Here is a 14,724-nt window from a genome sequence, read left to right on the forward strand (position 1 = left end):
TAAGTTTCCATAAAATATATATATTAGATTATGAATTAGAGCATTCATACAAAACCCATCCCAAAAAATAATAATATAGAACTGAAGAGACGCTCTCTTTACCGTCTCTTGATATTCCCTAAAGAGCTTCCTTTCCTTGAAAATATACCTGTACTAATTACTTAATTAGGAAGGAACATCTTTGCTCCTTTTCAAGTAAAGGAATAAAGTACCTTTTTTCAGTTTTACCTTTTGCATAGCGTCTTGCTCCTCTGAGGATAGCATACTCAAAGCAAGCAAAAATGAAAGGGAAGAACAGCAAAATAGTTACCGAAGGTGAGAAGAGAATTGATCTAGGGAAGCTCGTCGTCTCATGGTCTCTGGAAGACATCTTGAATGAGAATTTGTTCATAGATAAGGTTCATTTTTGTGAAAGTATTTTTTCTTTGTTTGTTCGTAATCTCTTTGAGCTTTCCATTTTTGTGAAAGCCAGATTATCCATTTTTGAATTTAAGTTTTATGTAGCTCAAATATATTTCAGAATAAAAGTGAAAAAAAAAAATGTAGCATTGCATTTTGTAAAGGGAAGTTCTACATGTAATGTAGGAAAATATTCTGTATCAATGAACTAAATAAAAGAATGAATAAAAAGGTATGATTCATTTTATATTAGTGTTATTATTTAACAGGGGGCGGAGGCATAACAAGGGACGGGTAGGCAAAATTTTGAGATGAAGCAAATTATATAATTATTATATAAATTAAGTATATTTGTATGATTTTTTATGAAGGAGGGTTCAAATGTCTCATGTGCATTACATGCCTCATCGTGCCTTATCATATATCTCCGTTTTCAAAATTCAAAATGTCAATCTGAACCATGCAACATGATATCCATTTTAAAATATTTTTGGAGTCCAAATTTCATATTTTTTGAAATTTTTTTTAGATAGGTACAAAATCACTGTTTTTGTATGGTCGAGAGATAACAATTTTCTACCTTAACTTAAAAAATAGTAAAAAAATAAAACATTTCCAAAAAAAATATAAAATTTGGTCTTCAAGCATAGTTTAATATGGAGAATATGTTGAGTGATTTGGATTGACTGTTTGAATTTTGAAAACAAAGATATAGAATGTGAGACACAATGAGGCACGAAAAGCACGAGGCATTTGAACCCTCCTCTTTTTTATGAATATTAGTGTGGTTCTAGAGGAATATTTTACATAATATTTTGTACAGTGAAGTATAACTTTATAGTTACTTTTAAAATCAAACATCATTTTATAAATTTTTATATGTGAAAATATAGTTTTTTTTTATTAAAGGGCCCCGGTATACCCGGCATCTTTTAGATGAGCAAGTGCCTCTTCTGTCTAGTTGCATTGGTTTACTAGGCCAAGAACAACAATTGAGTTCATTTGCTTGTGCGCCTTCTTCCATTATCATCTTTGTAGTAACTTTTATGTACCGATTTCCATAAGAATCCTGTTCCTCAGTTATGATCGAGTTTCCGGTACAACCTTTGTTACAAGTTGTTACAGTGAGGAACTCGTCTAAAGGTTAATAACAGTCGTTAGTGAGCTCATCAGTCAGTAAATTGTAATAAAAATGTGACTGAGAATTTAAAGTAAGGCCATATAAAGACCATACATTGAGATCTCTGTCTTGATTGTGCCTTGTATCATATTAGTTTTGTTTGTATTCTCTTCAGTCGAAGTTCTGCTCTTTCTACTCAAAACTGCAATGTATCCCGAGTTCATCTCAATTAAAAAAAAAGGAAAAAAAAAATTGAAACAATGAAATCAATTACCTTGGTGTTTCTCTCCTAACCCCTTTTTGTTGTAACTTGAAAAATATGTACTACCCAGATAAGGAAATTCAAGTTGTCATCTGCAAGATTATATCAGAATTTTTTTGCATCGATCCAGCAAAATAAAGTTTGCTATTTTGTATATATATGAAGATTGGAAAACTCAAGTTTTGCCATTATGCTAGCAAATTTACATCCCCTCATACCAAATTTAAGGGTATATTAATTGTCAGGACTCTGATCATGTACAATACAACTAAGCTCAGTGGTTGTTTTGGAATTAGAAGTTTATTTTGGACCGGATCTTCTTTGGCTAGAGTTATTGCAGATGTTTTCATCCACAATATATACCTAATTACACAATTATTGAGTTGAGTAAGAGAAATATTGGACCTCTCTTAATGAACTTCAGTTAATTTAAAAATAGTAAAAAAAGAAGAAGCTTTGCACAATTATAGGAGTTGTTGGTGTTAGTTGGGAAAAACACTAAGAGGGAAATTCAAGAAGCTAAATAAATAAAGTAATTTATAGCTTGATCAATTTCATCCTTATATTACTTACAATTCATCAGACTTTTGCTCTGGCTAGCTATAAATTACAGTATTCTACATTATGCTATTTTTATTTGTTTGAGCATGAAAATGAAAGAGCACAATGTCAAGCAAATCGACATATTTTTGTTATTTGCCTATAGCTATGAAATCTAATACCCTTCATTAATTGCATCACAGGTTGGGGAGATTAGTAGCACATTCAGTTGTTTTGAGAGCTATTTAAAATCCTTTGAGGTCCCATTAATGGAGGAAGTGAGAGCAGATATGTCAGCAGGCTTGAATTCTCTCTCCTCTCTGCCATTTATAACAATAACCTCAATTAAACAATTAACAAATTCAAATGTCTACAAATACAAAATTGAGATGCCTGTTAGCAGGGACAAAGGCTACATGCCAAGTTATGGTGATGTAATCGTCATATCTGATATCAGAGCCAAGCGCATTTCAGATTTGACCAACAACAGGAGATCATTTAACATTGCACTTGTTATTGAGGTTGAGGATAGTCGAACTCCATGGCAATGGTGTTATTTATATGCTTCAAAACAAGTGGAAATTGTTGGATATAACAGGGGAACCTTGAACACAAAGCCGTTTTATGGGCTTTATTTGGTGAATATGACGACCTACAGCAGAGTTTGGTCTTGCCTTGATTATAGGTCAAGACAAACAGATCAGAAGCTCATTAAAAAAATAGTATGTGGATCACTGGTATGTATATATGCACCCATATTTTTTTGGATACATTAATGTTTTAAAATTTATTTATCTGGAAAACTTAAATGTCGAACAAGAAATCTTCCATCTAGTTCTACTTAAGCTTTTTTCTCTCTTTATTAAAACATTTTGAGAACATACCCTACAAAAATTTTAATTTTGTAATTGTAGTTGGTATATCCACATATTTTTATGATTCACCAAGTCAGCTAACAATATGTGTAGAAAAATTGTTTACGGTTCGTGTATGACTGACTTGAATAATCTTTTAATAGGTTGCAAGAACAAATGCTCCTTCAAGTGAGGTAGGTGAGATTGCTAGAGTAGATATCAAGAGTTACACGGCTTCATCAAATCTCAATGAGTCTCAAACCACAGCTGTTTTGAGTTGCATATCAGAGATGCACCACCAGAACGGGAATCCAGTAAGCCTTATATGGGGCCCACCGGGCACCGGAAAGACTAAAACAACAACATCGCTTCTGTGTTTAATGCTAGAATCAAGGCATAGAACTCTTACATGTGCGCCCACAAACACAGCTGTCAAGCAAGTTGCCTCACGCCTACTGAAATTGGTTAAACAAAATTCTTCTGATCGAAACTTAGCCTTAGGTGACATTCTAATTTTTGGCAACAAAAACCGTCTGTGTTTGGATCATGATATGGAGGAGATATTTCTTGACTACCGTGTCAGAGAGCTCCTCCAAGGTGTCTCTCCTAGATCCGGGTGGAAGCACCACCTCTATTCAATGGGTGAATTTCTACAATCGTGCCACTCACTCTATGCTACAAGTTTAAAATCTGCAAAGGATCGACCTAGAAAAATGTCATTTATTGATTTCATAAGAACAAGATTTGATATTCTTTACAAAGAATTTGCTACATGCTTTAGGAAATTACTTCTCCATATTCCTAGATCTTGCCTTTCGGAGGCTGACTCTTCAACCATCAACCGTCTCCTTTCTCTTCTCAATGAATTTAAAAATATTATTCAGAGGAAAGAAGTTGATGGAAGAATAAGGGATATTTTTTTACCTGGCCAGATTGATTTTGGATCTAGTAATAGTGAAAATGGTACAAATTACAAAAGAGAGGCATTTAGATGTAAATCTGAGAGCCTTGCTCTCATAAATTCTCTAAAACATTCGCTGAAGCTTCCTATAGGCTTTAACATGCAAGCACTAAAAAATTTCTGTTTGAACAACTCTTGCCTCATATTTTGTACTGCTTCCAGTTCATTTAAAATGTATCAAGTGAAAAATGGCAAGCCATTGGAGTTGTTAGTGATTGATGAGGCAGCACAGCTGAAAGAGTGCGAATCACTGATACCCTTGCAACTTAAAGGCTTGAAGCATGCTGTCCTTATTGGTGACGAGTGTCAACTGCCAGCATTGGTGAAAAGCAAGGTTATTTTTCTTTGCCTTGGTCTTGAATTAGCAAACAGTGGTGTCCAATGAAATTGTCTTTTTTTCCTTCTTTTTTTCCTTCAATTTCCTTCATTCTTCCATTTGTTTTTTCTTTCTTTAATCTTGAAGTGTATAATTGTATATAGTAGACAAAATGCCCACTTTGGTATGTTATCTTAAGGAAGAGGTATAAGGTTCGAGTAAGAGGAAGGAGAGAAAAAACAAAAGAAGAAAATAAATTAAAGAGAACTACAATAACCATAACCTAGGTAGTAATGGTAAACAATAGAATCCTGCTCATGGCCCTTTTTAGTTTGGAATTAAAAATCTTTTGCCTCAATTTCTGTACTGACTATCTACCATTTCAAGTTTCGCAGATTACTTTGCTACGATGGAGAATAATATTATAGAAATTAGGAAAAACCCCTTGATTTTCATTTCCTTTGTTTTCTTTTAGGTATCAGCTGATGCGTTATTTGGGAGGAGTCTGTTTGAGAGGCTGAGTTCACTGGGACACAAGAAGAACATGCTAAATGTGCAGTATAGGATGCATCCATGCATTAGTATGTTTCCAAATATTAGTTTCTATGAGAAGAAGCTTCTAGATGGTCCGAATGTCATCCAAAAAGAGCATGAAAGAGAGTACCTCCCTGGCAAGCTGTTTGGTCCTTATTCATTTATTGATATCGGGGCCGGAATAGAGGATTTTGACGATGCTGGCCATAGTAGAAAAAATATGGTTGAAGTGGCTGTTGTTGTTCAGATATTAGAGTCCCTTAAAAAAGGTGATTACTACATTTGATTTGATCTTAGGACCCACAATTTTAATATTAAAATTTCTTTAAAAATTACTATGTACATTTTCTTTTATCTATGAATGCAACTTCAATATCATTTAATAGGTTGTAGGAATGAATTTTGCAGATTTTGTGCTAATAAAATATACTTTTTACCATATAGAATGTCTAACACAGAAGAAAGAAGTAAGCGTTGGCGTCATTTGCCCATATAGCGCACAAGTTTTGGTAATTCAAGACAAGGTGCTGAGAATGTTTGATAAGGGCCCAGTTGCTGTCAGAATTAGCTCTGTTGATGGGTTTCAAGGGAGTGAGGAAGATATTATCATTCTAAGCACTGTAAGGTCAAACCGCAGTGGATCAGTTGGTTTCATTGCTGATTCTCAGAGAACCAATGTTGCTTTGACCCGTGCAAGGTGGTACTAATTTCAATTCATTTCTACAATTATTTTGGTTCATTGCTAATTTGTCAATATTTTTTTAAATGAAGTGGCAAAATCCTCCCATTTCTATTTATCATAGAAACTAAAACAAGATCTGATTACATCAAAAGAAAGCTAATAAGCTACTTAATCCTAATCCTCCTAGTCCAGGATATTCTAATAAGCTACTTAATCCTAATCCTCCTAGTCCAGGATATTTTTATCAACTTAATCCTTGATCCTGGTACCCTACAAGGTATCATTAAACAAATAATTCACCTACCAAAGTTGCCCCCACAAGTTCAACAATATACAATTGGTACAATATGAGAACAGCCAAAACACATTTGAAAACTAAACAGTTGTTCATCAATATGGGTCCATTGTAAGTTTGTAACCTCCATGCTGTATCCACTTATGTTGTAACAACTTAGTATTAATCCTAAAATTTTGCGTGAAGTTTTAGCATTTACAGAAGTTTGTTGTTGAACTTTGAATTCCAGATATTGTCTTTGGATTGTTGGAGATGGCGAAACATTGTCTAAAAGTGGTTCCATTTGGGGGGAATTGGTTGAAGATGCAAAGACTCGTCACTGCTTCTTTAGTGCCAGTGAAGATAAAGTTCTTTCCAAGGCAATCACTAATTGCTTGCGTAAAATTGGGAAGCTTAATTCTGTGGATAAGAATGATTCAGTTCACCACCCAATGAAAAAGAAAAGTGTACGTGTTGAAGTACTGCTAATTTTTTTAGAACCGCGGGCTTAGTTCAGTGGCATGAACCCCATCTCTTCGTAGAGAGACGCAGGTTCAATTCTCGAGAATAGTTTCAAAAGGATGTCAGGGTGTACCTGGGCCCTTTAATAAAAATAGTACTGCTATGTTTTTGTTGTTCAGTTATTGAACACAAACTCCAGTAAAATTTTGTGTTAGAGTTTACTTATGGAAAATAAACCTTTATCGATGTTTACAGTGCAACTTTCCTTTTCTATTACCAGAAATCAAAGCCTTCCCAAGCAATGGATCTTTGTAGGAGGTTTGGTCAGCTTAATCTTGAAGTGGACCTCAATGATTCTAGTTGCCTGGATAAAATTGGGAAGCTTAATTCTGTGGCTAACAATGATTCTGTTCACCACCCAAAGAAAAAGAAAAGTGTACGCATTGAAGTACTGCTATTTTTGTTTTTCTGTTATTGAACATAGGCTCCAGTAATTTGTGTTAGAGTTTACTTGTACATAAAAACTTTTATGTAACTTTGTACTGCAACTTCCCTTTTCTTTACCAGAAATCAAAGCATTCCCAAGCTACGGATCTATGTAGGAGGTTTGGTCAGCTTAATTTTGAAGTGAACGTCGGTGATTCTGGATCAAAATTAAGGTGGGTCTTCTATAATGGAATATGCCATTTTTTACAAGCAACTATTGAACTCAATGGTGCTCATATAATGCTACATCCATGACAACCTTTCGAAGGTGTTAGCTCTTTTGACCAAGTTTTTCTGGAATCTAGGGTGTTCAATTAGTTTTGAATGGTGTACATATATTAGACCTTGCATATGTTTTTTGTTTTTTTCATTTCTTCTCTAGGCTGTTAAACACCAGGCCTAATTAATAATTATGAGCATGTCAGTTTGTTCTCTCCAAATTACCATGTCTGTATTGTGTAGTGGCAATGAATATCGCATCACATATTATAGTGTTGAGATGGGAGAGCATTGTGTAGTGGCAATGAATATCATATCACATATTTCAGTGTTGAGATGGGAGAGCAGATAATTTATTTCTTGTAGAGAAATCCAAGCTAATGGTTAGTGGCCTAGTTTCTTTTGCGTGCTTTTCAGTTTGTTAAAGTCTTATTATATCATTTTGAAACCTTTCAGGGATGGTGAAAATACAAGCAAAGGCCTTGGGAAGAAAAAGAACCGCACATTGTAAGTTTTTTATAATTTCCGAATCAATCATAATATTACTGTACAAATATTAAATATTCTGTCCTGCTTTTCATCATTCTTTCATTTACTTCATGGAGCTGGTTATAATGGGAGAAAAAGAAAATTGTTCTTTTAATGACTTTAGAAAAAAAAAATAGTTTTTACAGAAAGGTGGATCCGAAACTACGCATAAGTGAAGAGGTTGATAACTCTGCTATTGACACTCCTTCTACAAGTCTTGCTGAGAGCACAGACGCCTCTGACTTTATGTAAGATGCATTTTAATTAAATACCTAAACCTATATTATAAATCCCCTTGAATATTGACGATCAACTTATATTTGTTCAATTCCTTTGTAGAATGGAATTTAAGTCACTGAAAGTTGATGCTGGTTCTGATTCATCTGCTTCAAGTGCTCCAAAGGAGTCTTAACTATTGTTGATTTCTGTGGCCCCGTTCAGCAACATGGATTAAGGAGTGAAAGATTAAGAGCTTAAAGAGCACTAAGGAATCCGTGTTCGGCAAATAAAAAAGATTAAGGTTGTAGTATGTACTTGAATAGAAAAAAATATATAATGAGTGAAAGACTATATTACCCCTCATGTTGTTATTGTCATATAATATGATTGATGAATCAAATTGTATTATGATTTTAATTAAATATAATTAAATATATTTCATTAAAATAAATGTCCTAATTTTATCAAAATTATCATTACAAATTAATTAAAATATAAATAGTAAAGATAGAAAAGAATAAATACATTAAAGAAAGTATTGAATGCTTGAAACAACCAGGTCTGCCAGCCTGCCAACCATAATAAATGGAGAGGTGTTATTTAGACAAAAATTGGTGTTTATGTATGCAATTAAACTATACCAGGAAATATATATTCCACCGTAATACAAATAACCCAAATAATTTGTTATGTGCCTTCATACAAACCTGAACCTAATTCAGGTGTGAAAAAAACGAACTATGTCGATTGTTGGTTCAGAAGTCCATTCTCAACTACACCCCCGTCGCATTAGTGAAATTAAAAGTTAGTATACATCCTCATGAATAATCAAATGATTCTCAAAACAATTGCAAAATCCGAACAACGGAAGTGTCCCCAGCACATCAACAAGAATGTCAATGTCCATCCCAAATTACAAATTATGGAAAGTTAACTTCACTAACAAGAGATACTAACAGAAGAAACAGATAACCATCAAGAGGGGTGTCAATGGAGAGAGCACATCAACAAGAATGTTCGTGTGGTGTCTGATTTGAAAGTTATTCATCAGAGAGCCGTCAATTGGCGCCGGAGAAAACAAGCCTTTTCCTTTAGGGTGTGCTCTAGAAGAGGAGAGGAGGGGAGGGGAGACAAGGGGTGACCGGATTGCCCGAAGGGTGTTTACTTGCACCACAAACTAAAATTTTGAAGGAGAACCAAGGGAAGGAAACATAAGAGAAGAGGTGCCAAGACACAAAACTAAAGAGAGTTCCCTTCAATCTCTACCCCACAATTTGGAGGGTAGCTTCCTCTCTTACTCTTTTCATCCTCTCCCTTCCCCTTCCCTTTTATTTGAATTTTGTGGAGACATTCTTAACGTACCTAGGGATGTGTTGCTTCTCATTAAAGAAGGAGGTAATAAAAAATGAAAAAAGAAATAAGAAGATCTTAAGGAGGTCACTGCTGGAGGGGTACAATTGTAAAAAAAAACCACACTTTTTGACCTTAATTAAGGAGGTCTCCGCTCTCCAAGGAAACTCAAACCTTAATGAAGCCCCACCCAGGATTAAGATTTTGAGATAAGGAGGGTGTCTTAATCTTACTAAAGGAGCTATTGTTCGGGAAGATTAACTGGGATTAAAAGTTTAAGGAGATGTAAGGAAGCTTAATCCAATGCAGCTGAACAGCACCTGTGAGATTTTACGCACTTTAATTGAACTCAAAATACAACTGGCTTAGTTGATTCTTGTTAGCTGTCAAATTTCTAGAGTTTCGAATGTGCTCAAATTTACTGGCAAAATGACTCTGCCCATTGTTCAAGCTCATAGAGCTTTAATATTTGTGGATTTACTTCTATCTAAATGTTAAGTTTACAATAACTTTAAACTTGTCACATGCGCTGTTCAACGGTTCCTGAGTGCTGAAACCTTTTGACTATGTTAACTGAAATACTTTAAATTGTGTAACCTTTGTTGGATAATAATAACTAACACTCTGACCTCTAGTATCTTTGATTTACCTTTAACAATACATTAATTATTCTATTAATAGATACTCTAAACTTGTGCAGGCCATACTAAGAATTACCTTAGTTCTCATCATTTTGTGCAGCCTTATATGTAGCTTTCTTTTGTTGAGATATTATAGTGTTATTAGCCTCTGCTGTAACATATTTTGCCTTTTTCTCTGAAGCGCACTATCCACTATTCCAAAAAAAATTGCTTATAATTAATTAGCAAAACAAATGATATGTATGGCACCTTCTTTTCTGCAGTTGTTTTCTTATTGTGATAAACTCTGTCAAAAACTCAAAATAGTATGTCATGTCTATATGTATGCTGCAATCAGGCCTATTCATAAATCTCGTGAAGAATTACATATACACTGGCAAGCATAATCAAATATATAATAACTTCTAGCTTTTGTAGACAACAATGAACAACAGATTTTCCACAATTTAAATTGCAGTAGTACATGTAGGCACTACATTTATTGAAACAAGAACACAACTACAACAATGTACCGAAACATTGCCATGTACCAGTAAGAAATGCATATAGAAGATGAAGATGGAACCACAGCAATTGGATCAATGGAAAATATACCCAAAACAGAACATGGAAAAAGTAAAACAATTCGCTGTATGAATTAATAAATGCAACTATACGCAATGCCGATGAAACCTAATGCCGATGCTCCTTTCACTGATAAAATAGCTCCGCCATCACTCCTTTAAGATACTGCCATTTTAAAAGAAACTTTATTAGATTAATGATAATAATAATATCCGTATTAATTCACGTAAAATATAGAGGATTATAACCTTGTATGATCATTGCATCGATAGTCTTAAAACGTTAAGCCGGAGCCATGCAGCTTCTGCTCGATGATCATGTCAATCCGTTCAGCCATGTCAGGAGTGATATGCTCTTTCCAATCCCCTATCTTCCCCTTCCTAAAAAACGCCGAATTCTTGAAACTTACAAATACGCCATGCTCTCCTTCTTTATTTATCTTGACATTTTTCATTGTTTCAATGTTACACAGCTTAACAATCACCTCAATCACCCCTCTCTTCACCTAATCGACTGAAAATGGGCAACCGAGAAATTCTCCAAGCCTTTCTATATTTCCTACTAGATCTTCCTTTAGATCTTCGTACTTCAAAAACAACACCTTTTGCGGAGATTTGATGCTTTCCTTCCAGTACTCAAGCATATGGTCCCAGAATGGTCCAAATGGAAAAACCCCTTCACAAAACAAATCAAAGGCCTCGTCGAATGGGGTCATCTCACATCCGATAGGCATCATCTTGTCAAGGTAATGTCTAAGTGAAACGAATGCATCTTTCGGATTGCGGCAAAGGTATACAATTTTACATCCTGAATTGATTATTGATGTTGGCAAGTGTGAGAAAGGAAGGTGCTCTGCCAGAAGGCGTGGCGATGGCATGGATTCAAGATTGTTTTGGGTGTTTTTCTCATAAATAGAGTGCAAGAAAGGGAAGCAGTCGTGTGGGCTTGAGTTGAGTAACGGATGATTGTTTAGAGCAGCGGCGTAGTGGTATCGGTTGACAATTGAGAAGACAATGGCCTTCAACCAAGTTGTACCAGATTTCACCATGGTGGCAAGAATCACATCAGAAGGCCGTGATTCGAACGTGTCTTGTATGGCCAAGCTGACAGGGAGGAGGTGTTCAGGGTACCAGAAATTCTGGTATTTGCAGTAAGGGGTAAAGCCTAGTCCTTTGTGTCTTGGGATAGTACAAGCCATGAGTTCATACTTTGCTAGGAAGTTTGTTTTTTCTTGGCAATTGTATGACTGATCTTGTGCATTTTCAGAGATATTCGCCATGGTAGCAGCTAGCAGTGTAGAGGAGGAGGAGAAGGCAATAATTAGCTAGTTCTTTTATTTGTTAATGGTGTATCATTTAATAATTTAACCACATTATACTAAAGATTTGCCTATATAACCACATTGACAAATAATTTAACCACATTATTTGGTAGGGGTGTCAATGTGTAAGGTACGTACAGGTAGGCGTTTTCAACACATACCTATATAAATTTGGTCTTACCCATTAAATTATTAAAATGCATAATATGCATGTTGTCATTAAAATTTGAACTATGTCTTCACAACCACAAAGTAAAATTCTAACCACTAAATTGTAAACAAACATTTAACAAATTATAAATAAGAGCGCCAAACTATATAAAACTTTTTTTTAAGAAAAGAAAATTTAATTCAATTTCAGTGACAGAGATAAAAAATTTAAGATTATGGAGGTCAGTGATTAAGCATTCTGGCTTGACTGTCCGGATCATACCAAATATTTAAAATATAATTTTAGATGGAGTTTGGTAGATTTAAAATATAATTAAGCATTCTGGATTCAAATTGGCTTGACTGTCTTGAATAATGATTTTATATTAGAAATGTGGAAAGCGCTAATAATTAAAAACTTAAGTAGCGTGACTAACAGATAATCATGTCAGTGTAAGTGGTGAATTTACAAATTTTATTTAACTGTATATACCACCACATACCAATTGGAATCCATAACTACCTCCACATGATTTCATATATATTTTTTTAATTTCAAATTAACATTAGATATATACTTTTATGTATTTAAATGTACACTATTAGAAATTGTGCCTAAATTATATAATGCGAAATACAATTTAGAAAGATCAAACAATGATTTGAAGATGTCATTGGCATCTTGTTGCTCAATTCATAAAGTTAATGCTTCAAATATGTGGTCAAATTTAAACGTATCTAATTAATGCTCTTTATAGAAGTATTTGATCATGGTAAAATCCTCAATTGTGATTAACAATTATATCGGTGGCTAGCCCATAATTTCACCAATAAAAAATAACAAAAAATGATATATTTGTTAAGTAAATATTTCAACTGCAAAAATCTTAAAGTAAATCAAATCAATGTAATTTAAAAACCATTTGGTCATCGATAATATTTAATTTGATCTATTTTTTTTTATTTTTTTGCAAACCGCTTAAGGGACGACCAACCAATCATCCAACTAGCCCTAGTTGCATGGGACTTAATACATAACCTATCTGATTTAATTTTTTATTTGAAGCCCGTAGGCATATAAATAACCTATCTAAATTACAGAGAAGAAAGATGTGATTTTTTTTTTAGTAAGACTTGGGTGCTATGGATAGCATAGAGGGCTACGGTGCTACGGCTCAATATTCAAGTTTTCAAAATTCTAATGGTCGATCTGAACCGTTCATCTTGTTCTCCATATTAATATGTGTTTGGAAACTAAATTTTACATTTTTTTGGAAGTTTTTTACTATTTTTTTAGCTAGGTAGAAAATCAAATATCTGAATGGTGCAGAATTTTTTAGATCAAGTGATTTTCTACCTAGCTAAAAAATAGTAAAATATTTTCAAAAGATGTAAAATTTGGTCTCTAAACACATATTAATATGGAGAACAAGATGAACGGTTTGAATCGACCGTTAGGATTTTGAAAACTCGAATATTGAACCGTAGTACCGTAGCCCTCTATGCTATTCATAGCACCCAAGCCTTACTCTCTTTTTTTTTCATAACTATTTGATCAGTTGTCCAAAATAAAACCCATTTCGATATCATCAGTTAATTAATGTCTTTACATTTAAATATTGATAGAATAAGATGGACATCACCGCAATCCAAAGTTTGGTACCATAGTAGTTTATCTTGGCAAATGGTTTTACTTTTATGCTAAATCGTTAGATTTATGCTTGACGATTTAGCTAAAGCGTGTCGTGCACGTGTTCGTGTCAGATACGGACACATCATATATATATTTAGTTGTATAATTTGCAAGTCTTTTCACTAAAAAAATTACATGTCTTTTGTAAAGGTCCAGTACTTCTATATTGCAAAATTAATTAGTCATTACTTTGAATTGTATTCTTGCATAAAACTATTGCACTACAACAAAACATATATTTTGCGGCCAACAAGTTTGATATTAATTGCAATTAAAGCACATATTTAGTACTGGCATCTGATGAATTGTTGCATTTGGTTCAAATGTCTTTGAATATTCTTTTGGTTCAATCAAGCCTCTGAAGTCTGAACTATGGTCTTTCGTTCAAGTGGGCCACTATTTTTTTTTTTCTAATTATGCTCTTAAATTATTGTCTTGGATTTATTTGAGTTCCTGAATTTTTATTTATTCAACCAAGCTTCTAAATTTTGTCTTTAGTTCATTTGAGCCTTTAAATTTTATTTTGGTTCAGTCAAGTCCCTAAATTATTTTCAATAGAAACAAAAGAGATCAAGCAATCTGTTTGAGGTCCGGCCTGGCCCGGCCCGTTCGGCCTTTTTATACAATGTTGGAGAGGCAAAGAAATGTTTTCCCTTTGCTCACACTAAAAAAAAATACAGCGAGGCTTCAACGAATTCGTATCCTCTGAGATATCTCATATGTTGTGCGACTTTTTTGAAATTCTCAACCGTTCAAATACTTTCTGCACGAATCTCAAAGCTCAAATAATATTGGTCCCTGCACTATCCCTAAATAGGCATCGGACACATCGGTCACACAAAATATGAGATATCTGAGAGAATACGCACTCGGCTTTTAACCCATATAGAGATGGAATTAGAAAATCGAAATTAAGAAGACTAAACAAGTTATTGTAATGTAATTTTATTTTATAGGAAGAATTAAAAAATATAAGTTGAAACGACTAATGTTACCAAGAGAGAATCAAGAGATTTGAGAGAAAGAAGAATGAATCTTGTATTCTGTATTGAGAAAAGGGCACCTGTTACAGAGAGGTCTATGTGATATATATATAGCCAAACATACAGAGGCTAAACTAACTAAACCAAGTCACTAACTAACGTAGGT

General features: G+C 34.1%; 1 protein-coding gene and 1 pseudogene across 1 annotated transcript; one reads left to right on the forward strand and one right to left on the reverse strand.

Annotated features, from left to right (window-relative positions):
- Positions 1 to 240: 240 nt before the first annotated feature.
- Positions 241 to 8,030, forward strand: LOC144546600 (putative ATP-dependent helicase C29A10.10c). Its single transcript, XM_078295143.1, has 10 exons — positions 241 to 398; positions 2,525 to 3,070; positions 3,340 to 4,470; positions 4,928 to 5,255; positions 5,431 to 5,683; positions 6,193 to 6,409; positions 6,685 to 6,852; positions 6,972 to 7,063; positions 7,566 to 7,616; positions 7,775 to 8,030. Exons 1-10 carry the CDS (start codon positions 282 to 284, stop codon positions 7,887 to 7,889), a joined length of 3,018 nt encoding a protein of 1,005 aa, XP_078151269.1. The 5' UTR covers positions 241 to 281; the 3' UTR covers positions 7,890 to 8,030.
- Positions 8,031 to 10,282: 2,252 nt separating this feature from the next.
- LOC144546900 (flavonol 4'-sulfotransferase-like) lies at positions 10,283 to 11,729 on the reverse strand (annotated as a pseudogene).
- Positions 11,730 to 14,724: the final 2,995 nt, after the last annotated feature.

This window comes from Carex rostrata, chromosome 30 (assembly GCF_964058835.1).
Source record: "Carex rostrata chromosome 30, lpCarRost1.2, whole genome shotgun sequence".
Classification (NCBI taxonomy): Eukaryota; Viridiplantae; Streptophyta; class Magnoliopsida; order Poales; family Cyperaceae; genus Carex; species Carex rostrata.

Coding starts and splice junctions, on each gene's coding strand:
- LOC144546600 (XM_078295143.1), top strand. CDS start 282: ATGAAAGGGAAGAACAGCAAAATAGTTACCGAAGGTGAGAAGAGAATT. Junction 6,410..6,684: donor ACCCAATGAAAAAGAAAAGT/GTACGTGTTGAA, acceptor TTCTATTACCAG/AAATCAAAGCCTTCCCAAGC. Junction 7,617..7,774: donor AAGAAAAAGAACCGCACATT/GTAAGTTTTTTA, acceptor AAAAAAAAATAG/TTTTTACAGAAAGGTGGATC.